Here is a 24908-nt window from a genome sequence, read left to right on the forward strand (position 1 = left end):
GACTGGAACTCAAGCAGGTCAGGAAGCAGGAGCTGATGCAGAGGCCATGGAGGGATGTTGCTTACTGGCTTGCTTTCCCTGGCTTGCTCAGCCTGCTTTCCTATAGAACCCAGGTCTACCAGCCCAGGAATGGCACCACCCACAATGGGCTGGGCCAGGGATGGCTCCACCCACAATGGGCGGGGCCCTCCCCCCTTGATCACTAATTGAGAAAATGCCTTACAGCTGGATCTCATGGAGGCATTTCCTCAACTGAGGCTCCTTTGTGATAATTCTAGCTTGTGTCAAGTTGACACAAAATCAGCCAGTACATGTATGTGTGTGATATGTATATGTATGATGTGTTATGTGTGTGTGTGCATGTGTGTTATGTGTGTGTGTGCATGGGGGCGTACTTATGGAAGCACTTGTGTAGAGATCAAAAGTCAACTTTCAGGAGTCAGTTTTCTCCTTCCATCCTGGATTCTAGGGTTTGAGCTTAGGTAATTAGGCTCATATGGCAAGTGTTTTAAAACCCCGGAACCCAAAGGTATAATTATTTTTAAATTGCATTGTATTTGCGAGTGTGTGTGTGTGTGTGTGTGTGTGTGTGCGTGCGTGTGTGCACGCGCGCGTGCGAGTTTGTGTAATCGTCAGAGAATAACTTAGGAGTTGGTTCTGTCCTTCCATTATGTGTCCCAGGGATGGGACTCCTGTTGGCAGGCAGGGTAGAAAGCACTTTTATCAGCAAAGGCATCTCATGGGCCTCAGGAGCAATGGTTTTGTTTTTGTTTGTTTTAATCCCTGCTCTTGATGGCTGCCATGGTCCCCTGCTGAGGCGCACCTACCAACTGTTCTTCTGCAGTTGTCAGGGCTCCAGGCAACCACAGTATCCACATCTTCAGTCTTTGTTCCCTCCCACATGGATCCCAAGTCTCAGCTCATTCAGTTTTCCGTAGCAGATTAGAAAGAGGTCGAGTTGGTATCACCTCAATAAGGGGGAAAGGGAAAGGGGAGGGTGCCAAGGACTGGGGAGACAGTGTTAGACAACTCTCAGTCTCAGTGCGGAGGTGTTCCTGGCAGGTCAGTGGCTGAGACTGGCCTCTGTGTGAGGCTGTTGCTGTCCCCGCTTGTGTTAGTGGAGGCAGGGTGACCACGTCATTCTCTCTTCCTCTCTGGAAGAAGCACTCCTTCCCTCAACGAAGGTTGGATGTGTCATCTCTGGGACCTTGCCAGGTTGAGGATGAGGCTTTCCTGCTGGTTGGAACCTTGTCCTGGCGAGGAAGATTCAGCTGTAGCAAGGGAGCAGGGAACTGGCTGTTCCAGGAGGGAAACCCCTACGGACCTGGAGCAGGAACACAAGACCTGCAGCTTTATTTTTACTCACGGTGGGAGAATAGAGACAGTGGGCCTACGGCTGGGCAATCTGACTCCTGGCTCCTGCAGGCCTGTTTAGGCTGGAATGCTACTGTCTGAGACTGCCCAGTGTGGTGGCCTTCCTCCTCTACTCGCCTCAGCTCAAGGGTACATTCTATGTTGGGGTATGTATGTGCATGTATGTGCATGTATGTGCTTATTCACATGTTGAAGTGAAAAAGAAAGCATCAGAGATAGGTAGATTGAAGCCAGGGACCTCATTTCAAGAAAGAAAGGAAGGAAGGAAGGAAGGAAGGAAGGAAGGAAGGAGGGAAGGAAGAATGAATGAATCTTATTTTGGGGAAATAAGTCTAATATGACAACTTTTAGGAGCAAAATGTTAGACACTGACCCCAGAATCCTCATTGGAAAGAATGCTGGAGAAAGAAAATTTCTGTGTCATGTGCCAGCCACGTGCCAGCCACGTGGCCTTGGGTAGTAACCCGTGGGCTTGCTCTCCTCCTGCGTAAAGTAGGAATCACACGATCACTTTATAGCAGAGAGGGATTTGAGTTCAGGCTCTTCTCTTTCCTCACTAGGGGACTTTTACAGAAGTCTTAATTCATGAGCCTTGGTTTCCTTACTTTAAAAAGGCTTTAAATTGGTTTTATGTATCTATGCACCTATGCATACATACCTCTGTGCATCTATGTAGAGCGTGTGTGCACCAGTGCCCCAGGAGGCCTGAAGAGGGCATCAGAGTATCTGAAACTAGAATTCCAGGTGGTTGTGCTCAGCCATGTGGGGTCTGGGAACTAAACTCCGGTCCTCAGCAAGAGCAGCTTGAGCTCTAAGCCTCCCACGCTGGTTTCCGTTGTTTTGTACTGGGGATTGTTCCATCCTTAGGAGCATTCTGAGGGTAGATGAGACACGAATGAAGACTGTGTTTCTCTCAGCTTAGATTCTGGCACACAGTTAAGTCTTCCTCAACAAATGTGAGCAACTTTTGCTCCGAGGAACCAGGAAAAATTCTATATCTGAAAGTTCTCTTTAAACTCCTGTTTGTCTGACTCTGAGTTTCTTCATATTGGGAGTGGCTGGGAAGAGACTGAGGGTGTCCAAGTTGTGTTCCCTAGGTGAGCCTGTTGGCTGTGAAACAGACCGTAGGCTGTGAGGGGGCAGGGGGAAGCTGCTGGCTCAGGCTCTACTTTGAACTGTCCCAGACAGAGCTGTGTGTGTGTGTTTGCGTGTATAACATGTGTAGAAGTATGTGTGGAGCTGAGTTAAAGACCTAGCTCTCTCTGCCTTTTGTATTTATATAATATAGTTCACATTATCCAGGAAATAACCAGCATGTTCCCCAAATAAGCTTGTTTTCAAAGCCATTCTTGCTCTGAGGCCCAGCGCTGACTGCTTGATTCCCACTATTGGCAGACTCACAGGGAGTTCCTGTGGGGTGAGGCTGCAACTGTGTAGGCCATTCAGTGTTCTTCTCCTTGCCCCATGCCTTTATTCCACTGGACTGGAGGCTGAGGATGTCCTGGGCAGGTCATGAGGCAGAAGACTCCAAGGGCCTGGAGGGTGAGATCATCCCACAAGATGGTGAGGGCACCTGCGCTGGCCCGGGCCACATGCACAGTGATGTAACCGAGGGCTTTAGTGCACAGTGGAAACACAGGGCTCGGTTTACAGCCAGCACAGCCCGGTTTGTTCCTGGCTGAGCCAGCTGTAGCCCTGCCTCCCCTGCTCCCCTCTGATGTTTGAGCTCCCCAGCTTGCCCTTTGCTCTTCCTTATATGCCTTGGCTGGGGCTCCCGTGTCAGGCTTCCCTCCCCAACCACCTTGCGTTTGTCACCTGTTCTCTTACTCCTTTCTTGCTCATCTGACGGGCAGTAATGGAGTAACTGCAGTGCAGGCACTGGTGCAGGTGACAGACACTGCAGTGAGCTTCTGCTCGTGTGGGTCTGGGCTCTAGTAGGAGGGATGGCCAAGGAACTAAGCTATTATAGTGTCATAATTAGTGGCGAGAAGGGAAGGTGCAGGTGACTGGAGGTATGAACCCATGGCTTCAGTGTTACTCGATCCAAGACCGAGTCTCCAGCCAAAGAGCTGACTTCCTTCTCTGGACCATAGACTCTGCAGACTGTTGATGTAGTCATCAGTAAATATTTACTTATTGTGGATTGCATTACCAGGCACTATTCTAGGAACTGGGGACTCAGCGGTGAAGAACACAGATGAGTCCCCGCCGTCACGAAGCTCTGACAGACAGGACTCACAAATGACTAGGCTCAGTGTGTTGCATGGCAGTGTGTTCTGGGAAGAAAGAAACAAGAAGAGGGGTAGCAAGGCTGAGGGGAGAGAGCCACGGGCTCACACAGGGCGCTGGAAGGCCTTTGAGGAGTTAGGAAGCAGAACTGTGCAGGATGTGGTCTCCTGTGCTGTGTTAGGGTGAGCCGGCAAGACTGAGGCCGGGGTGCAGCCCGAAAAGGGGAGAGGGCGCCGAGACCAGGCCACTACAGTGATAGGGTGCAGATGATGTGTGCCTGTGTGAGGCGGGCTCCTGGGTGCTCTGAGTGTGGGTGACAGTAGACTGAGAGGGGAGTGTCACTCTGCTTGTTGTGATTTTAGTTGGAGAGGCCAAGGCAGAGGAAGGAGGCCATTGAGGAAGGTCTCTTTGGGACCCAAATGGGGGATGAGAGGTGATGGGGACTAGGCTGGGACAGGAAATGGTCAGATTCTGGATCTGTTCCCAAGGGAGAGCCTGTAGGTCTGTCTGTCAGAACGGGTGTGAGGAGAAGAAAGGAAAAAGGAGGGCTCAGTGCTTTAGCCTGAACCACGCTGCGGGGATGGATTGCCCACTTACTGAGCTGTGTGTGAATTGGCTTGGGATAAGGAGTCTGTTGTCTGTTGCCTGTTAGGCCTTCAAGTGCAGGTGTAAAGTCAATATGAAGTCAATGTACAGGTCAGGAGCGGAGAGGAGAGGGCTGACCCAGAGATCACATCAGCAGGGTCCTTGCTGCCCCTCGATAAGCTAGAGCCAATCTGGAACGTGAGCAGTCAGGCCTAAGAACCGGCCATTGATTTAGCAATGCACAGTCACAGGTGACCTTGATGAACACTTCTGGTGCAGCAGAGGAAACAGGAGCAGGGCTACAAGACAGAAAAAAAGCTCCACAAATGGTTTCACAGGCTCAGGTGCAGCGGTGCACAGTGTATCCCACGCAGAGGCAGGCAGGTCTCTGAGCTCAAGGCCAGCCTGGTCTACATGGTTCCAGGACAGTAAGGCCTACATAGAAAGACCCTGTCTCAAAAATAATAGTAAGAGGCCAAGTGATGGTGGTATAGGCCTTTAATCCCAGCACTCTGTAGGCAGAGGCAGGTGGATCCCTGTGAGTTTGAAGTCAGCCTGCTCTACAAAGTGGAGTTCTAAGACAGCCAGGGCTACACAGAGAAGCACAGCTTCAAAGAAACCAACAAATAAACAAACAAACGAATGAATAAATAAAACATCTCTCTTCTTTGCTCTTTATCTTATTTTTCTTTATATTTTCCTCTGAGACAGGGTAGCCTCTCATTCTGTAGCCAAGGCTAGCCTGAAACTGTAGTTGTGAACCACCATGCCAGGTTTAGAACCAGGATTTGAAAGGATTTTTGGAAACCCATTGACTTCCATCAGTTTCTTTACCCATCTCTCCCTGTGAGCAAGCATTAGCTCCTTCTTAGGTTGTGTGTCAGAACAGGGCCGTCCTACCTACCCTTCAGAACTATATTTCCAGGTATGGAGGAATGGCTCAGTCAATAAAGTGCTTGCTATCCAAGCATGAAGACCCAAGTCTGGTCTCCAGTGCCCGTGTAAAAAGCTGGAGGGGGTGGGAGGAAGAGGCAGAGATAGAAGACCTCAGGCCCCAATCCAGTGAGAGGATCTACAAAAGAAATAGGGCGGGGAGTTTGAGTGTCAATGAGTGTGAGAAGGGTTAGAGGAAGACAAACGTTCACCTCTGGGCTCCACATGTATGCACACCTACTGTCACACACATGTATGCATACATGCACACACATGAACACGTGTACATGCATACCCACAGACATATAAAAATAAAATTACATTTCTAGACACAGTGATTGGATTAGATTAGCTGCCTCCGTGTATATTAATGGGCCAATCAGCTGTGTCCGGGAAAGCAAGAGGCACGTCATTATGTAGTTAGGAGCTCTGCTACATGTGTAGTCAGTGAGGAAGGGACTGGTAGATGCTTTGGCTAGCCTCATTACGCATGGGTGGGTGTGAATGGATGGATAGGTGGGTCAAAAATGAGTGGATGGCTTGGTGGTGGTACCTGCTTTTAATCCCAGCACTTTAAAGGCAGAGTCAGATGGATCTCTGTGTGTTCAAGGACAGCCTGGTCTACAGAGTGAGTGAGTTCCAGAACAGCCAGGGCCACACAGAGAAACCTGTCTCAAACAAAAAAGTGGATAGATGGATGGATAGATAGATGGATGGATGGATGGATGGATGGATGGATAGATGGATGGATGGATGGATGGATAGATGGATGGATAGATGGATGGATGGATGGATAGATAGATGGATAGATGGATGGATGGATAGATGGATGGATAGATGGATGGATGGATAGATGGATGGATAGATGGATGGATGGATAGATGGATGGATAGATGGATGGATGGATAGATGGATGGATAGATGGATGGATAGATGGATGGATGGATAGATGGATGGATAGATGGATGGATGGATGAATGGATGGATGGATAGATGGATGGATAGATGGATAGATGGATGGATGGATGGATGGATGGATAGATGGATGGATGGATAGATGGATGGATGGATGGATGGATGCATGGATGGATGCATGGATAGATGGGTGTTTTAGTTACATTGTCAAAGGATGTAGCTTAGGGACTTGGAATGAACAAAGGGGTCACAGCAATGATGTGGGGTTTGCAGAGGAGGCCTATGAGGCAGAGTCCTTTCTATACTTGAGGGTACTAAATGGACCACTATCGAAAGAAGCTTGTTATTCACAGTTAGCAATTGCTGGTAATTCCTTACCCCTTTCTACGAGAAAGCTAAGAAGTCTCTTCCCCCTGGTTCTCTTCCTTCCTGTCAGAAGGGGAAATGCTTTCCGCTTCCACAGATCCTACCTTCTGAAGCTGAGCTGTGGCAGGGTTGGTACCTCCAAGGGCTGGGCAATGGAAGTCACCCACCATTGTTCAATCTCTTGCTTCCTTGCCAGGATACCCAGAGCCAGAGGTGACTTGGTACAAGGATGACATAGAGTTGGACCGTTACTGTGGCTTGCCAAAATACGAGATCACTCATCACGGCAACCGGCACACCCTGCAACTGTACAGGTGAGGGAGGGGCCTGCATGGCTCTCTGCCCTCCTGAGGGCCCTGCGCTGGACCCTGCCATCAGACATGGAGTCACCTGGGTGGAAATGCCCAGGCACTGTCTGGAGTTAGAGGGCAGGGCTCTGCTGCTGAGTTGATCTACCCAGGGAACTGTGCTTTCTGCCAGTGTCTGGGATCTCCCCAGGCCAGGGCAGATGTGCTTCTGACAGCCACAAGTGAGCAACCAGAGGAGGCCCTGACCCTCAGAAACCTTCTCCATGAGGTCAGCAGCCAGGAAAAGCAACAGTGCCGTCATTACTACTCTGGGGCTGTGTTGGTCACCTGCTTCTGAAGGGAGCTCTTCTGGGCCCCGAGTCTAATCCCTCCTGGGACAGCATGACCTTGGTCAGCTGCCACCCTCTTGTGGGCCTCGGTTTCCTCCATTGTAATTGAGGAAATCCATGATGCCTAAGGTAGGGCAGGACTTGGATTGGGAGGGAGCCTGTGGTTAATGCTGTAGGGAGGAGGGCTCTCACCTCCGGGGGAGGAGGGTTGGGGAAGATGGCGCCTCATGCTCCTACCTCTAGGTGTCGGGAAGAAGATGCTGCCATCTACCAGGCCTCTGCCAGGAACACCAAGGGCATCGTGTCCTGCTCAGGGGTCCTAGAGGTGGGCACTATGACGGAGTACAAGATTCACCAGCGCTGGTTCGCCAAGTTGAAGCGTAAGGCTGCAGCCAAGATGAGGGAGATTGAGCAGAGCTGGAAGCACGGGAAAGAGGCTTCCGAGGAGGCTGACACACTTCGCAAGATCAGCCCTGACCGCTTCCAAAGGAAGCGCCGACTGAGTGGAGCTGAAGAGGCTGTCCTCTCAGCGCCGCTCAGAGAAATGGAGGAAGGGTCCTCAGCAGCTTGGCAGGAAGGAGAGACCGAGCCTGCTCAGCACCCAGGGTTGGGGCTGATCAACAGTTTTGCTCCTGGAGAGGCACCTACCAATGGGGAACCTGCCCCAGAGAACGGGGAAGATGGAGAGCATGGCTTGCTGACTTATATCTGCGAGGTCATGGAACTGGGGCCTCAGAACACCCCTCCAAAGGATTCTGGGGCTAAGAAGAAAAGGAAGGATGAGGAATCTAAACCAGGAGAGCAGAAGCCAGAGTTAGAAAAGGCAGAAGGGAACCAGTGCTCTTCAGAAAATGGCCTCCCCAGCTCAGACAAACCCAATGCCAGTAGAAGGGAGAAGAAGTCCACGGATAAGCAGCCAGCTCAGACCCAGCCCAGAGGCAGGCTAGCACGGGGACCTGGGCCTTCTGGGATAGAAAGCACCAGGAAGACAGCCTCTGTCCTCGGCATTCAAGACAAGGTCCAGGATGTCCCAGGCCCAGCCCCAGCCCTGGCCCCGGCCCCTGTCCCAGTCCCTGCACCCACCCCTGTTCCAAGCCTCAGCTCAGAGCAGGTGTATTTCTCCCTAAAGGACATGTTCATGGAGAGCACTCGGGCAGGCAGGTCCCAGGAAGAGGAAAAGCCTCTACCTCCAAGTACCAGAGTAGCTGGAGAAAGTCCCTCAGGGAAGGTACCTGTCAAGGCTAGGGGGGAGAAGGTACCTTTGGTCTCTGGCCAGCCCACGTCTTCCATGGTCCCCCCGCCCATTAAGCCTTTGAACAGGAAGAGATTTGCCCCTCCTAAATCCAAAGTGGAGTCAACTACCACCTCTTCCTCAAATCAGTCTCCAGAATCTGTGGCCCAGAGCTTAGGGAAGGCCCTACCTCCAGCCTCTGCCCAGGTCCCGACACCCCCTGCCCGACGGAGACACAGCACCCGAGATAGCCCCTTGCAAGGACAAACAAGCCACAAGACTCCAGGAGAGGTAAGTGTGGATATTGAGTGCTTAGAGGCTGCTCTGGGAAACTGACCTCATGGAAACTCTCGCTGTAGGGGCTTGGCAGCTAGTGAGTGGTGGGCTATTTATAGATGGGGTGGGGAGGGGATGAAGTGCCAGCCAGGAGCAAGGGGCCACAGGCATGGCCATATTCCAGACAGGAGCATCCAGGCAGCAGATCCTGACTGAGAGAATAGAGAGATTCCTGGCTGAGGGAAGAGGGGGAAGAAACTGTTCTCTGGGAGGAAGAGGGATAAGGAGCCATGCGGAAGCCTCGGTGCTTCATGAGGGAGATGGGAATTCTGCAGTATGTAGCAGAATTCATGATGCTGGCTAGAAGACTTAAACATATTGTATGTTAGCAGGGCAGTGGGGTGCACACCTTTAATCCCAGCACTTTGGGGGGCAGCGGCAGGTGGAAGTTCCTGGACAGCTAGGGCTACACAGAAAACCCCTGTCTTGAAAAACTAGAAAAAAGAAAAAGCACGGTGCATTATAATCCGAGCACTTGGGAGACGTAGGCTGGGAGACTGAGTCAAAGCCTAGAACACATAGCAAGACCTTGTTTCAGAACAAAATCACTCCCAGGACCCTCAAAATGAACGTCCAAGAAGTACTGGTTTACTCTGGTTTTACTTAAGGTTTTGAGATATGGCGGATTTATGTACCTGGCTGATAGCCCTTAGTGAGGTGTGGTCTTAGGCTAGTAGTAATAGTCGAAAGAGTAATCCATACCCACTCGGCAGGCACGGTAGGTACATGTAACTCAGCGTGGTAGCATAGGATGTACTACATCGGCAGGAGGGGAAAGCTGGGAACAGGATCCTGCCCTTTCTAGGGAGCAGGTAGCCAAGAGGAAAATGTGTATTGTGTGTGGGAGGTCAAGGCAAATGGGGTCAGCAGTGCGGAGCTTCAGGATCAGGGTGCAGAGGTGGCTAGGGTGCTCCAGGGCGGAGGTGGGGGAGATTTCCCTAGGGTTAAAGTTCTACCTTTAGTCAGTGTTAGCATGTTAGCATTTCTTCTAGGCTCTGCCTAACAGTTACTTGGCAATAGCCAGGTGGGCCTGACTTGCTATAAAAAGGACTATGTGGCCTCTCCCTCTCTGACTCTTTTTTCTCTCTGACCCTTTCTCCTTCTCTGTCCTTCCTTTTTCTCCTTCCCCTTCTCCACAGCCCCTTCTTTTTCTCCTGCTCCCTTTCTCTCTCTTCCTCTGTCTCCCCTCTTTCTCTGCCTCTACTCCCTTCTCAATCCCCCTTTCCCATTCCTTCAAATAAACTCTGTTCTATACTGGAATAGAGTTCTATTCTATTCTATGGCTGCTCAGCATGGGCCTGCTAAGGCACCCCCTCCTGCCACACCATACCACACTCTTCAAAACATATCCTTGGCTGTACACAATATATTATTGGTCAGGGAGAAGAAAGACAGTGTTCTAATGTGTGGGGGTGTGATAAAATAAATGGGGCACATTTATAGTAAGAATATCTTACTGTTTACCAGAAATTCCAATTTCATTGTGCTCTGTATTTCTGCTAGGTGTAGTGGTGACAGCCTCTGAACTTGGGCAGAAGGTAAACTGAGACTGTTTCTCAGAGACAAGGAGCCTGGACCTGGCCCTCTCCATGAGCTGAGGGTTTCCATGGGAAGGAGGGTTTCACAGGCAAACAGGCAGGACAGATGGAGGGAAACACGGGGGGCCATTGATTCAAGCAACTTAGGGAAAAATGGGGAGGCTGGTGTTTGGTAGACAGTGGAGGTGGACTTTCCCTCAGAGAGAGGGACTTCAAGAGGGAAGAAAGATCCCTGGGCTCAGGGGTAACTGGGCTGTGGTTTTATTTCAGTGAGTGCGGAGGTTAGGCTGTGGGAAGAGAGGGCTTTGGAGTGGGGCAAATCTCAAACACCTCACACCACACTCTGCATCAGTTCACTGCTTTCCTACCTTGATTTCAGTTTCTGGTGACATCAGCTCCCCAGTGGCTCAAGGAAAGCTTGCTAGGGCTACTCTATGTTCCCAACAGCCACAGGCTGCACAACAGCCTTCCAGAGAAATGGCCTCTGGAGGCCCCAAGAGAGCTCATTTAGGAAGTGATCAATCAGACTAGCTGCCAAGTGTGTGTGGACCTGGCTTCTCTGCCCTTAACGGCGAGAACCCCACACCCAGGTGCCTGTATCCTCCTGGCAGGCCTTGGAGCGGATGTGCCAGCTCACCCCTCCCTTGGGTGGGGACACTGCAGGCAGAATAGGCACCTCAGAAGCCGAGTCTGGTTCTACTTCTGCTAGAACCCTGTCTGGCTTTTATTTTATGCCTATATTTTTTGGTAAGCTTTAAAAAAATTAAAATCCATTTTAATGTGTGAAAAATCCATTTAAGATGTAGATAGACATGTATTTTATTTGTGTGCATATACATGAATGCGTGTGTGTAATGTTTGTGTGTGTGATGGGCTTGTCACCAAGTGCGTGTGGAGGTGAGGGGATAACTTACAGGAGTTGATTCTCTCCTGCTGTGTGGGCCCTGGGGAGGGAACACCAGATTCCTGAACTGGAGTTATGGACAGATCTGAGTCACCACACAATTCTGAAACCCAAGTCCAGGTCTTCTGCAAGAGTAGCAAGTTTGCTAGGTGTGGTGTTGCACACCTTTGGTTTCGGTACTTGGGAGACAGAGGCAGGTAGAGCTCTGTGAGCCAGAGCTACAAAGAGAGACCCTGTCTCAAAAAACTAAAGCAAAGCAGTATTTTTAATCGTTGAGTTGTCTCTCTAGCTCTTTATTTCTATTTACCACTACTACTATTATCATTGTGTGTGTGTGTGTGTGTGTGTGTGTGTGTGTGTGTGTTTGTGTAGTACAGAGGACAACTCCAGGAGTTGGTTTTCTCCTCTCACTGTGGGAAAAAGGAATTGAACTCAGGGCATCAAGCTTGCATACCAGGCTCTTTTTTCTGCTTAGCCGTCTTGCTGTCCTAATGTAGTTTTCTTTTTTTCTTTTTCTTTTTTTAAGATTGATTTATTTATTTCATGTATGTGATCTCACTGTCGCTGTCTTCAGACACACAGAGGAGGGCTTCAGATTCCATTACAGATGGTTGTGAGCCACCATGTGGTTGCTGGCAATTGAACTCAGGACCTCTGGAAGAGCAGCCAGTGCTCTTAACCACTGAGCCATCTCTCCAGCCCCTAATGTAGTTTTCTATACTCTGTGTGTGTGTGTGTGCGTGTGTGTGTGTGTAATTATTTTATGAGCATTTCTCCCTGGTTTAAAACAATCCCACGTGATTAAGTGTCAAATGCCATAGTAAGAACATCTTAAGCCCTTCCTCCACCTGCCTGGACCTTTGCAGGCAGTAGCACAGGCATGAGAGACCCAAGCACGTCTCCCCCTCTTTAAAACTTAAAAAATATTTGTATGTATGAGTGTTTTGCCTGAGCATCCCCTAGAACTGGGATAATAGTGGCTGTGGGCCACCATGAAGATGCTGGGAACTGAACCTGGGTCCTCAGCAAGAGTAGCCAGTGCTCTTAACTGAGAAGCCATCTCTCTGGTCCTCTGAGCTTACCTCCTGATAAACTCCATAGGTTCCAAGAAATGGTCATCCTAAGGGGCACGAACTCCTGCCTCACGTTGGGGCTGTATCTTCCGGGGTATGCAGGACAGGATCTACTGAGCAGCGGTGGAGCTGGGGAGATTTCTGCACAATTTCCACACTGGCCCTGGCGATGAGCGCAAAGACGATTCAGTGGGTGATAACTGCCAGGTTCTGAGGCCGAGCCGGAGAGCTGCCCTCTCAGGTTTCAATGGGAGAGACATCTGAGAAGAGGCCAGACTTGTTTAGTGTCCTGGGTTTCTAACTAGTGGTACAGTATTAGAGGAAAATATTGAATACAATCATTTGAAATGGAAAACAATGCCCATTACATCTTCAGATACAGAGAAACCAGATGCAAGGAAGGAGGGCACTGTTTTAGGAAGAGCAAACAGGACAAAGCTAGGGTGACAGGTAAGGTGGCTGGATGAGGGCTGCAGAGCTGGCCTGGCCCTGCCACCATGCTCACAAAGCCACTGAGCACCAGGAGCTTCCCCATGCTTCCTCCCCTCCTGTGTCTTATATTCCGTGCTCTGTCCCCCTACAGCATTAAGGTTTGGATGAGGCAAAGGAGGAGAGAACTGGGTACTAGCTTCCCTTAGTGCTGGGCTAGGTAGTTCAGACCGACCTCACGCTTCAGCAGAGCCAGACGATCAGAGCAAAATATGACAAATGTCTTCCTGAAAGCTTCGGAAAGCTAACCAAGTGGGAAGTGAGTGGGTCAGGTTCTGGGAAGGGACTGAAATCAAGAGTGCTGAGCCCTGAGGCTCCAGAGGGGGCTCAGCAGGTAAACGGGCTTTGCTGTGTAGGTGTGAGGAGCTGAGCTGGCTCTGCAGTGCACATTCTTGCCTGTGTTCACAGTACTGAGGAGGTGGAGACAGGACTCCCGGAGCCTCGACCACTCTAATTTGCTGCCATTCTCTTGTCTCAGCTTTCCAAATGCTGGGTGGGATTGTGTGAATACTTATGATGCCTGTTTTTTTTCTTTTTCCTTTTCAAATTATTTCGTAGAAGTATTTCATATATAATATTTAGCACCGGTCTAAGATACGTAGCAAAACTAAAATATTTTCTGAGTTCAAAAAGGTAAAAGGGTAAGGTCAGAAAACTCAACAAAGAACTAATTGTGATAAATAATGGCATAGAGAAGCTAGGATGTGACTCAGCTGGTAGAAGCCCTGTCCTGCTCAGTACACAGGAAGGCCTGGGTAGGATTCTCAGTACCACATAAACTTGGTATGGTGGCTAATGCCTGAAATCCTAGCACTCTGCAGGTAGAACCAGGAGGATCAGAAGTTCAAGGCCATCCTTGACTTCATAGAGAGTTCTAGGCCAGCTTAGGAGGTGTAAGACACCATCTCAAAAAAGAAAAGAAAATCCTAATGCCCCTAGAAAGGCCTTGAAAAATGGACTGGGATGGAAGCTACAAAAGTGAATACAAAGGCACCGCTGTGAGGTCAGCAGTCTCACCGGAAACACTGACGTAGAAGTCTCTGAGAGCAGCTTTCTCCTGAGCCCCGTCTCACTCCCCAGCCTGACATACAGACTGTGTCTCCCTGTGCTAACTTTTCAGGTTCTAGTGCCCCGGCCAATCACACTGACCACCGTGCCAGTACTGAGACCTCTAGGTCATGCTACTGGGGAGTGAGGTCTTGGCTGGGGGCCCATGTCAAGTGTATAACCTCTGACCTGTTAGCGTCTGCACGTTTGGCTGTCTTACTGGCTAGATCTGGCTGCCAACTGAAAACATGGCCCTCTAGGTCATACTTGAGGTCTCTCTTGTTACCATGGTGGCAGAGGCCAGATGTCTAGAACCCTGAGTAGGGAGACCCGTGGTTCTGAGACCATGACTCGAAGCTCTGACGAGGGTTTTTGTTAGTTTCCCTTTGAGGCTCTTCTTTGTCCAAGGCAAGGCTCCTAGGTGAAATGATATAGCAGAGCTAGGAATAAAATTCCAGAGACCTAGGGACCTAGAATGTTCTGCAGAGATCATGAAGAGGAAGTGGCTTGGAGAATGACCAATGAGACTCACAATTAACCTGTCTTCACAAATGCTACACATTTCAAAACTTGTTTGAGAGTGGATGTAGCTGGGACCATCATTGAGGTATCAGGCCGGCCACACGCATAGGACAGATCCAAATACTACAGGAAAGGCCTTGAAAATGGGCAACACATAAACTCCAACATCAGAAGCCTGAATGGAACTTGCAGCTTGAACACAACCAAGAAGGTAGCTTCCTAAGTCAGAAATATCAGCATTTGGAGGCTAGTGAGATGGCTCAGCAGTTAAGAGTTCTTCCGGAGGACCCAGATTTGGTTTCCAGCACCCAGCTCACAACTGCCTTTAACTCCCACTCCAGGATCCAGGGTCACATCTATCACATATCTCATCTCCAGCTTCTAGAAACTTCCCCTCCTCCTAGCCATTGTGCCTTGTGTGTTCATATCAGAGGATTCTAATACCTAGGTCCATGTTTGTTTGTTTGTTTGAGACAGAGTCTCACTGTGTATCTCTGAATGTCCTGGAACTCATTATATAGACCAAGCTGACCTAAAACTCAGAGATATCAGGACCCGGAGAGGGATGGCTCAGCAATTAAGAACACTGACTGCTCTTCCAGAGGACTCTGGTTCAAATCCCAGCACCCCATGTGGCAGCTCCCAACTATCTGTAACTCCAGGATCTGACACCCTCACTCAGACATACATAATACACATTAACAAACAAACACCAAAAGACAGAAATCTGCCTGCCTCTGCTTCCCGAATGCTGGGATCAAAGACCTGCACCTGATAAATAGCATGCATACATAGACATTATAAGTGAGTAAATATAAAATACATCCTGGCTGGGCATGGGGAATTTGAGGTTAGCCTGGTCTACATGTGAGTTCAAAGCCATTTTGGGCTAAGTAGTACTATGATTTAAAAAGAAAAAAGCAAGTAGAGACAAGATTATTCCGTCACCAACCCCTGCAGTGTGGCCATCTTCCAGGTGTTTAGGAGAAATGAAGAGTAAAAAGAAAATTTAACGTTCAACCGGGGATTAAATCATTGGATGAGACTTACAGAAATATATACACAAGAGAGCTTAATTTCAGTCATTATTTTCAGATAAGCTCCAGTCATTAGATTCAGATAACTAAGTTAAGTTTGGGCCGATAGCCCCTGCAGACAAGTGCTGTGCAAGCTGCCGCTGCAAACCTCTCAGGTTGCTAGGAGCATGCTCCCGTCACACTGTCTCAGTGATGCTGGGCCAGAGGTCTCTGATGCTTGTGTGCTCAGAACGAGGCTGGGCTTTCTGCACATGCAGCAAACGGAAGCAAGAGGTAGACGTGGCACGGTTGGCTCTTAGGAAAGCACAAGATAAAATCAATCACTTTGTTATTTTAAATGATAAAAAGAAAAAGAAAGTTTAAAACTCACCATGATCTACGAAGAGACAGATTTACAAGAAGCTGGGAGACAACCAGGAGCTTCTCTTCCTCTCCCTTTTTTTTTTAACTGGAGAAAGGAATGTTTGCTGGGGAAAAATACTAGTTCCAACAGCTCCATCACTTTCCCCAAAAAGACTGAAGGAAGAGGAGGAAGTCTAGAGTATACTCCAAAGTGCCAGATTCTTGTGTGATGACAAAGATGATGACCTGTGTACCTGGGCGAGAGGAGGGTAGCGTTGTGGCGTTATCACAGTAGAAGGTAATTGGTGGGGACAACGGAAAGCTAGGTAGCAGTCCGAAGTAGACTCGTGGCTCACTGAAGATAAAGAGATCATGGGAAATGGGAGGGGAGTTGGGGGGACAGACGGAGGGATGGAGGGAAGGAGGAAGGAAGAGCAAAAGAAAAAGTCACAAAGAAGAAAAGGTTGCAGCAGAGAGACTGGAGAATGAGTGGACCGTTATTCCCTGAGGATTTAATCAGGAAGAGGGTGAGACAGGATGAACGTGAAAACTGCTGATGTTTGTAATGGAAAAGATTATATGATAACACCTGGGTCTGCTCTGTACAATTAAAGAATAGATTTTTAAAAATACGCATGTGAACGCTTTGCTTACATGTTTGTATTGCATCATGTGTGTTCCCGATGACCACAGAGTCCCTAAGAGGTTGTTACAGATGGTTGTGAACCACCATGTAGTTGTTGGGAACCAAACCAGTTCCTCTGAAAGAGCAACAAGTGCTCTTAAGCTGCTGAGCGTCTCCCCAGCCCTGGCTTGCATAACTGTCTAAAGAAGTATGTGGCTGGAACTGGGGAGTTAGCTCAGTTGCTAAATTGCTTGCTGCACAGATATGAGTTCAATTCCCAATACCCACTTACAACAGCTGGGCATAGTGTCATATGCTTGTGACCCCAACATTGGGGAAGCAGAGATGGGGATCCTCGGAGTCACTGATCAGTCAGCCTAGCTGAACTGGTGAGCCCCAGGTCCAAGTAAAAGATCCTGTCTCAAAAACCAAGGTGGAAGTTCCCGAGGGACCATACCCTAAGTTGGCCTTTACCTAGGTGTGCACCTACACGTGCACCTGTTCACGTACCTGCGCACAACACACAGAGAAATACATTGTTTGAGCATACATTCTATTGTTTGGAAGGCTCAGCCCTTGTAGACATGTAGTGAAGTATTCATTTACCCGCCATATATTTGTTGGTCTCTAACCTAAGGCCTGTGCTGGACGCTCTTATAGAGAAGGTCCCGTAGATTAGTAAGTGGATATGCACATAGGATAAAAAGTTGCCACAAAGTACGAGGGTGTGATGATGTGTGTTTGCTGTGTGCACAGGATGCAGTGTCACTAATGCTTTAGAGGGTTGGGAAAAGGTATAAGGTCCTCAGAGGAGAGAGGAACCAGGAATAAGATAGTCAGGGATGAGAGCAGTTTTCTAGGTAGGCAAACAGCTGGGTCAGTGTGTCTGGCAGAGAAAAAGCATGCAGAGTAGTTACAGTCAGTGCAGTAAGTTAGTGTTAGGTGGAGGGGCCAGAGAGATGAACCTGGAGATATTGAGACTGACTCAGGTCAGACCTCATTTATCACATAAGAGTTTATCTTATTTCTGCCTTTTCTTTTCTTTTCTTTTCTTTTCTTTTCTTTTTTTTTTTTTTTTTTTGGAGACAGAGTCTGACTGTAGTTCCAGTGGAATTCACTATGTAAATTGGGTGGGCTTTAAACTCACAGCAATCCACCTGCCTCTAAATGCTGGAATTAAAAATGTATGCCACCATGCCCAGCTGAAGAGTTAATTTAGAAATTTTCATCTTATATTAAATATTTGTTGAATATGTGTCATATGCCATAATATAAAATGAAAAGGTACATGAGAGAGCTGGAGAGATGGCTCAGAGGAGACTGGCCCAGGGGTGCTCTTACAGAAGACCAAGTTCAGACCCTAGTACACGCACTGGGCATCCCACCTGTAACTCTGACGCCCTCTTCTGGACGTCTTGGGCATTCCACTCACATGCACATAACCATATACAAACACATGTTGGTTGTGAAAGAACTTAAGTTAAAGATTCTTCTTTCAGACTACCAATATTCATCAAATATTAATATTTCCCCCATATTCATGTCACCCATTAAAATTCTGCATTTAGTGAAGAAACTAAATTTTACCATATATATAATTTAAACATTTGTATTCTGTTCTTGAGATAGGATCTCACTCTGTGGCCTTAGTTGGCATAGAAGTCTCTCCACACTGCTGGCCACGCTTGGTTGTAGAAATCCACCTGCCTCTGTCTCCAGAGTGCTAGGAGTAAAGACATTTGCTACCACTCTTGGTTTAATTTTTGTTTGTTTGTTTGGTTGGTTTTTTGAGACAGAATTTCTCTGTGTAACAAGCCCTGGCTGTTCTGGACTCATTTTGTAGACCAGGTTGGTCTTGAACTCACACAGATCTGCCTGCCTCTGCTGGGATTAAAGGCATATGACCTAGGCCTGGAGTTTTGTTTGTTTTAAATGATTTCAACAATTATTTTTAGTTGTGTGTGTTTGTAGGTATGTGTTCATGAGTGTAGGTGCCCCGGGAGGCCAGAGGCATTGATTTCCCTGGAGCTGTAGTTATGGCTGGTTTTGAGTCATAGGCTGGGAGCCAAACTCAGGTTCTCTGCAAGAACAACAAATGCTCTCAACTACAGAATCGTTTCTGCAGTCTTTAATGTTTTCCTTTTAAAACAGAGCAACATAGACGCATTGTTAAGAAGCATGAGACAGGACTCCCAGAGTAGAAGGACCTCCAAGGGAGACTTTCAGTTGTTTGACTCTTGCTTCTTCATGTTGAGCAACGGCAGCATTCCCGTCTCCCTACCTCTGTTCTGTTTCTCTCCTATCTCAGAGTAGAGAGTTTTATGTCTAAGTGGTGATCTCTGTGGAGTTAGATCTCTCTCCCATGCATGCATGTACATGCTACTGATTTTCAGACCAGCTCTCCCTGTGTGGCTCTAGGTGGCCTGGAACTCGCTAAGCAGATATCTGCTTGCCCTTCTCCTGTGTGGAGATCAGAGGCTTCTGACACCACGCCAGGGTCACAAGCCTCCCAGGTTGCCCTTAAGCTAGGTTTGTAACTGAGGAGAACTGGAACTTTTGATCCTTCTCCTCTAAGTCCTGAGGCTAGAATTAGAGGCATCACCACACCTGTATGATGTGGTTCGTGCTGGGCATAGAACCCAGGGCCCCTGCTGTGCTCCTCCATGAGTGCTCTACCCCTTAAGCTACATTGCCAGCCTGGCTCCTGTCTTACCCTTATGAGTGACATCATCAGAGAGTTTACTCCACCTGCTGTGGGCCTGCCTCATTTGCGGTTTGCCTTCTCAGGCTTGTCCCCCTGACTTGATCATTCCCTCTCAAAAGTCCACCCAGCTTCAGTCTTGGTTCCAGGATTCCATGTTCACATAAGATAAATACACGTAGTGCTTCTCACAGTTTGTTTGTTTCTTTCCTTTCTCAAGGCAGGGTTTCTCTGCGTGGGCCTGGCTGTCTTAGAACTCACTGTGCAGACCAGGCTGGTTTCAAACTTGGAGATGCACCAACAGTTGCCTCCTGAGTGCTAGAATTAAAGACCTGGCTTCACATTTTTATTTTACTTAATTATTATCTCTCTCTATAATGTGTGTTTGTGTATACGTGTGTGTGTGTGTGTGTGTGCATGTCTCTCTCTGTCTATATGTCTGTGTCTGTGTCTCTCTGTGTGTATATATGTCTCTCTGTATGTGTGTGTATGTCTCTCTCTGTGTGTCTGTGTGTGTGTACATGTGTCTGTGTGTGTATGTATATATATATATGTCTGTGTCTGTGTGTGTATGTGTGTGTATGTCTCTGTGTGTGTATGTGTATCTCTTTCTCTCTGCGTGTGTGTGTGTGTGTGTGTGTGTGTGTGTGTGTGTCTGAAGGCAGCTTTGGGGAGTTGGCTCTTGCCTTCTGTCCTGTTGCACCAGGGTCACTCTGGCTTTCTGTACCGCTCACAGCACAAGTGCTACCCCTCTGGGAGCTGTCCACTTTGTCCTTTAAGTGGGGCTGGCTGATGCTGGGTGAGAAGTAAGAGGGCATCCTAGTGTGTGGGAACCTGGCACAGTGCTCTACAGCAGCACTTGTAGAGAGACACCCAAGGGTGTCAGTCAGAATTCTCCGACTCTAGGTTTGAGTGACATCCTGTTCTTTCCACATGCCTGGTATTTCTGCCAGATGCTGTCCTTGAGGCCATTGTCAGCATACATTTCGACATTCTCTCAATATACTGTAATTCTAAATCAATTGTTTCACAAGAGAAGGACTGGCTAGCCTGGTGGTTTGTGCCTGAAATCCCAGCACTCAGAAAGCTGAGGCAGGAGGATCAATAAATAGGTCAAGGTCTGCCCCAGCTCAGTGAGTCTGAGGCTAGCCCTGTCCTGCATATGGCCCTGTTTGAACACCCTGCTCTCTACCTTCCAAAAGGAAGGAAGGGAGGAAGGGAGAGAGGAAGGAAGAAAGGAAGGAAGAGAGATGGGGGGGATTAAGAGTGGAGGGAAGGCAAATGGAGGTTCTGGGAGCTCTAGGGAAAGACAATATCCTCTCAGTGATGGAGGGGTTATTTTGCAGGGTCAGACACGAACTCTTTCAAGACAGGCAAGTTTCTTTAGGGAGAGCTCAGGGGGCCAGATGGGCCTGGGTTCTAGATATTCCTTAATCTAGTTTCTGGGATCAGGACTGAAGCTTTGGGTTCGTTTGGGTTCTCAGCATGCCTGAGGAACCCAGTAGCAAGATTCCCTGCAGAGCAATTGTAGATGAAATGAGAGAAAGCTGGGAGGCCACACTGCACAGAGCCCAGCACATGTGTAGTTAAGGCTGTGCTTTTGACCCTCTGTTCTCAGGCTCTGGAGTCCCCAGCAACCATGGCTCCTGCCGTGTCTGCCAGCAGCTCCGACACCACCTCTGTTGACCACAGTACCTCTGGAAATCAAGGTGTGGCGGAGCCCATGGATACAGGAACTCAGGAAGATGGGAGGACACTTGCCAATAGGAGAGCCGGAGGAAGGAAGGAAACACAGACAGACGGAAAGCTGCATCTGGATGGGAGGACTCGGGGAGATGGAACACAAGCTTTGCAGAGGACGCAGACAGACGAGAAGGCACCGATGGATGTTGTAACACAAGGAAGCGAAAGACCACAGTCAGGTGGAAGTTCACAGAAGGATTTGGTGACACAGAGAAGGGTGGAGACGCAGGTAGGACAGACGCAGGCAGGTGAGAGGTGGCAGCAAGACCCAAGAGACGCAAGGATACAGGAAGAAAAGGAGACACAATCAGCGGGCAGCATTCCCACAGCTTTCGAAACCCAACCAGAGCAGCTGTCTGTGGCCAGCCTCAGCTCACTGTCAGGAGCCCTAAAAATCTCACCACCAGAGTGCTCCAGAGAGCCTCAGGCTATAAAATGTCTCAAGAAGAGCACAGAAGCATCTTGTGTCCACGATAAGTCTGGCGTGATGCTTAGGTCTGAAGAGCCAGCCTTTGGAAGCCACGAGGACATTCTGCTGGGCCCCCCACCAGGGAAGCATGCGTACCCAACACAGGTGCCTCCTGAGGGGAGCTCAGAGCATTTGGAAGGGGAAACACATCAAAGGCCAGAGTGGTTAGGTAAGGCCAAGCAAGAGGGTAGCCTGTTTCAATACCCCAAGAAGGAGCAGCCCCAGGAAACGCTGTATGTGGATCCCTCTGGTGGGCATTCTGCTGGCTTGAGTCAGGAGGTGCCCAGCACGCCTTCTCCTCCAGGAACTGGCCTAGCCATTAGTTTACAGGAGGGGGTACCCAGCACCACAGCATCTCAGCACATAAATCCAGATGTCCCCCTCCCCTCCCAGGACCAGGACTTGCCAAGTTCTGCTCCCACTGTGCAACTGGGGCCTGGGTCCCCTACTCAGAGTCTTCCACCAGAAGTCATGGCTACCAGCAGTGAGGGAGCCTGTGCCAAGGAGCCAGATGTGGACGAGAGGTCCTCAGGTACCCGGAGCTGTGACCCTGGCCTTATAGATTCCCTGAAGAACTACTTGCTTCTGCTGCTGAAGCTATCCAGTCCAGAGACAAGCGAAGCCAGGGCAGAGTCCCAGGAAGTGGCTGCCACCGGAGGCTTAGCTTCCTCCTCTGCTCTGGTCCCCACCATGGAAGTGGCCGGGCTGAGTCCCAGGACGTCGAGGCGCATTCTGGAACGCGTGGAGAACAATCACTTAGTGCAGAGTGCACAGACCCTGTTGCTGAGTCCCTGCACCTCCCGACGCCTTACTGGCCTCCTGGACCGTGAGGTACAGGCTGGACAGCAGGCCCTGGCTGCTGCCCAGTGCTCCCGGGGCCCATGCCCCAGCCCCCTCACTATCCCTGCCATTGTGGTGGGTGAGGAAGAATCTGTTCCTAGTGAGGGAGAGGGTTCCAGGGAGAGGACCTCCCAGGAAAGTGACAAGAATGGACCGCTAGATGAGGTGGATGGGCAAGCAGTGGAGAGCAGAACTCAAGGGCCCTGCCAAGAAGGAGCAATTCTAGGGGAGACTGGGACGGGTCTCCCTGCAGCTACACCTGAGGAACTGGCTCTAGGGGCCCGGAGAAAGAGGTTCCTCCCTAAGGTCAGAGCAGGACCAGATGGAGAGGCAAACAAGGCTGAAGAAAGGGAGAGTCCTACAGTTTCTCCCCGAGGACTCAGGAAGGGCCTGACACCTGGGTCACCAGGGACTCCAGGGCGGGAGAGACGTTCCCCTACCCAGGCCCGGAAGGCTAGCATGTTAGAGGTGCCCGGGACAGAAGAAGAACCTGCAACGGGAGACTTGGTCTCCAGACCCAAAGCCAGTGGCCTGGAATCAGAGCCTGAGCCTGCGGTGGATGAAGACAAGAGGGAGACTCTGGCCAAGCCAAGGAAAGCTCAAGACCTGCTAAAAGGTGAGCGCTGGGAGGGGATGGCTGCCAAGAAGCTGCAGTGGGCGCAGGACCCCTACTGTGAGCACCACCCCAGGAGGGGGTTAGGAGGCTCTAGGTTCCTTAGGAACGGCACTTCCGGAGCCATTGGAAAGGCCTGGTGCTTGTCATCCTCAGCTTCCCTAGGAAGGGAGACGGCGGTGGCAGCGGCCATGGCGCAGTGAGGGGTAAAGGCCTGGGAGAAATCTAGAGACGGGCAAGCTCCTGTGGGGGACTTCTTTGCTTTCAGCGTTCTAGAAACTAAGACAGGAGACTGAAAGTTCAAGGGCAGCCTGGGCTACATAGGGAGACACTGTCTGAAAACCAGATGGAACAAGAACAAAGCAGACAAACAAAGGCACGGCTCAGGACAAGCTCTGGCCTCAGGGTCTCCTAGCCCCACCAACAAACATAACTTGTTCCGTGGTTATCCAATGGTCAAGAGAAGACAGACACAAAGGCGTCGTCATAGAGATAGGAACAGCAAATGCAAAAGCCTTTTCTTGTCACTGTTGATGTGCAGGCTTGAGTCCCTGCGTCCTGTTTTCCAGGTTAAGATGTGTGCCCTCAGGGCAGGGACATGGCTGGGTTTACAAAGTACTGTTTTCTCTCAGGCTGTTCCCTAAGGATACCCAGGGATGCAGTGGGCGTGGCCAGAGAAGGTAAGGGTGGTAGGGAGCTGGCTTCTCTCTTGTAATGGGTCTCCTGTTCTCAGCCCCACAGGTGATCCGGAAAATTCGGGTAGAACAGTTTCCAGATTCTTCTGGTAGTCTGAAGCTTTGGTGTCAGTTTTTCAATATTGTTAGTGACTCCATCTTGACATGGGCAAAGGACCAGCACCCCAGTAGGCAAAGTGAGCAGGAGGTAAGCTGTCTGGGAAGCGCCGCCACCCAGCCAGGCCCCCCAGTTACAGTCATGTTGGGGGACTAAGGCTCTGAGCCATCTCTCATGTCATCCTCACAGTAGCCCCAGTGAGGCGATCAGAAACTGAAACTCAGAGGTCATAAATCATGGGTCTAAAGTCACACAGCAAGTGTCCACCTGTGTGACGGAGGACCAATTTCTGACCTGGAACCTCTCACCACCTTCCCAGAGCTCCCAGAGCCTGGGTTCCCAGCAGCCTGTGAGAGTTGGGTCGAAGGCCCTGGGGGATGACCCTCACGAGAAGGGGTCTCCGCTCTCTGCAGTGCAGGGGACGAGGGGCCAGCGGCCTTGGCCATTGTGCAGGCGTCTCCCATGGACTGTGGTGTGTATCGCTGTACCATCCAAAATGAGCATGGCTCAGCTTCCACTGACTTCTGCCTCAGCCCCGAGGGTGAGTGTTCTGTGGCCGCAATCTCAGCCAACCTGGCCTTTGCGTTGTGGGAGGCAGCACAGTATTGTGCAGGGGTGGGGCTCTGCCTGGACGGACAGCCGGAAGACAGCAGCACTCTCTTTTCTCCACACAGTATTGTCCGGCTTCATCTCCAGAGAGGAAGGTGAAGGTATGTTGGCCCTCTGGGGCAAGCCCTCATCCCCAGGCCCACCCTTTTCAGGGTTTCTGATTTTAGGGGCTTACAATCCTTCCTAATTCTGCATGCTGTTCCCCTTTGCCTTCAGTTTAAGATATGGCTTGGGTGGGTTGATGGAGGACTGGTGTTCTAAAGATTGTGAGGAAGATGAGCAGGGGTGGGGGTTGGGTTGCAGACACTTAGCAGCCCTCTGTCCCCTTCAAAGTCCTTGAAGGACAGGACAACCACTAAGACCAAGACCTAGAGTTTCTCACAGTGCTCTGTGGACTTTGGCTATAAGACAGTCTGCTATGAACCCAACAACTTCTCAGTCCCTTGTTTAAGCATCCTGGATGTCTAGAAATTGGCATTTTCTGAAGTTCTTTGGTGGTTGTGAGATATATCTCCCTCAAGTTGTTTGTTTCAGAGTTTATCATTTCTCTGTGTAGCCCTGGCTTGCCCTGGAACTCATTCTGTAGACCCGGTTGGTCTTAACTCACAGAGATCCACCTGCCTAATCTGCCTCTTAAATGCTGGAGATTAAATGTGTTCCTCCATGCCTGGCTAGCCCCCAACATCTGACCAGTACTTCAAGGGTTTGCCTGTTGGAGGAGAGCCTATTGTAAGTCCCTGTGTTCGAGTTGTCTGGTAAGTTTCATCTCTATCACACTGGACCCATGTCTGGCTAGACATGGGAGGCGCATGTCTGTAATCCCACCACTTCGAACCAGAACCCAGAGAATTGTCACTTCAGGGCAGCATGATCTGCATATGAATTCCAACCCATCCTGGACGATAGAGCGAGACTCCATCTTAACAACAACAAAAGTGAAGAAACTAAAACCTCAACC

General features: G+C 49.6%; 1 protein-coding gene across 1 annotated transcript in view; it reads left to right on the forward strand.

Moving 5' to 3' along the window:
- The window catches only part of ALPK3 (alpha kinase 3), a 47984-nt gene that overhangs the window by 13061 nt on the left and 10015 nt on the right, over positions 1 to 24908 (forward strand). The window contains 7 exon segments of the mRNA XM_080914384.1: positions 6599 to 6716; positions 7283 to 8561; positions 20503 to 22552; positions 23283 to 23407; positions 23409 to 23431; positions 23755 to 23882; positions 24016 to 24051. Coding sequence (XP_080770510.1) covers positions 6599 to 6716; positions 7283 to 8561; positions 20503 to 22552; positions 23283 to 23407; positions 23409 to 23431; positions 23755 to 23882; positions 24016 to 24051 — 3759 coding nt within the window.

This window comes from Micromys minutus (genome assembly GCF_963924665.1).
Source record: "Micromys minutus genome assembly, chromosome: 3".
NCBI classification, from domain to species: domain Eukaryota; kingdom Metazoa; phylum Chordata; class Mammalia; order Rodentia; family Muridae; genus Micromys; species Micromys minutus.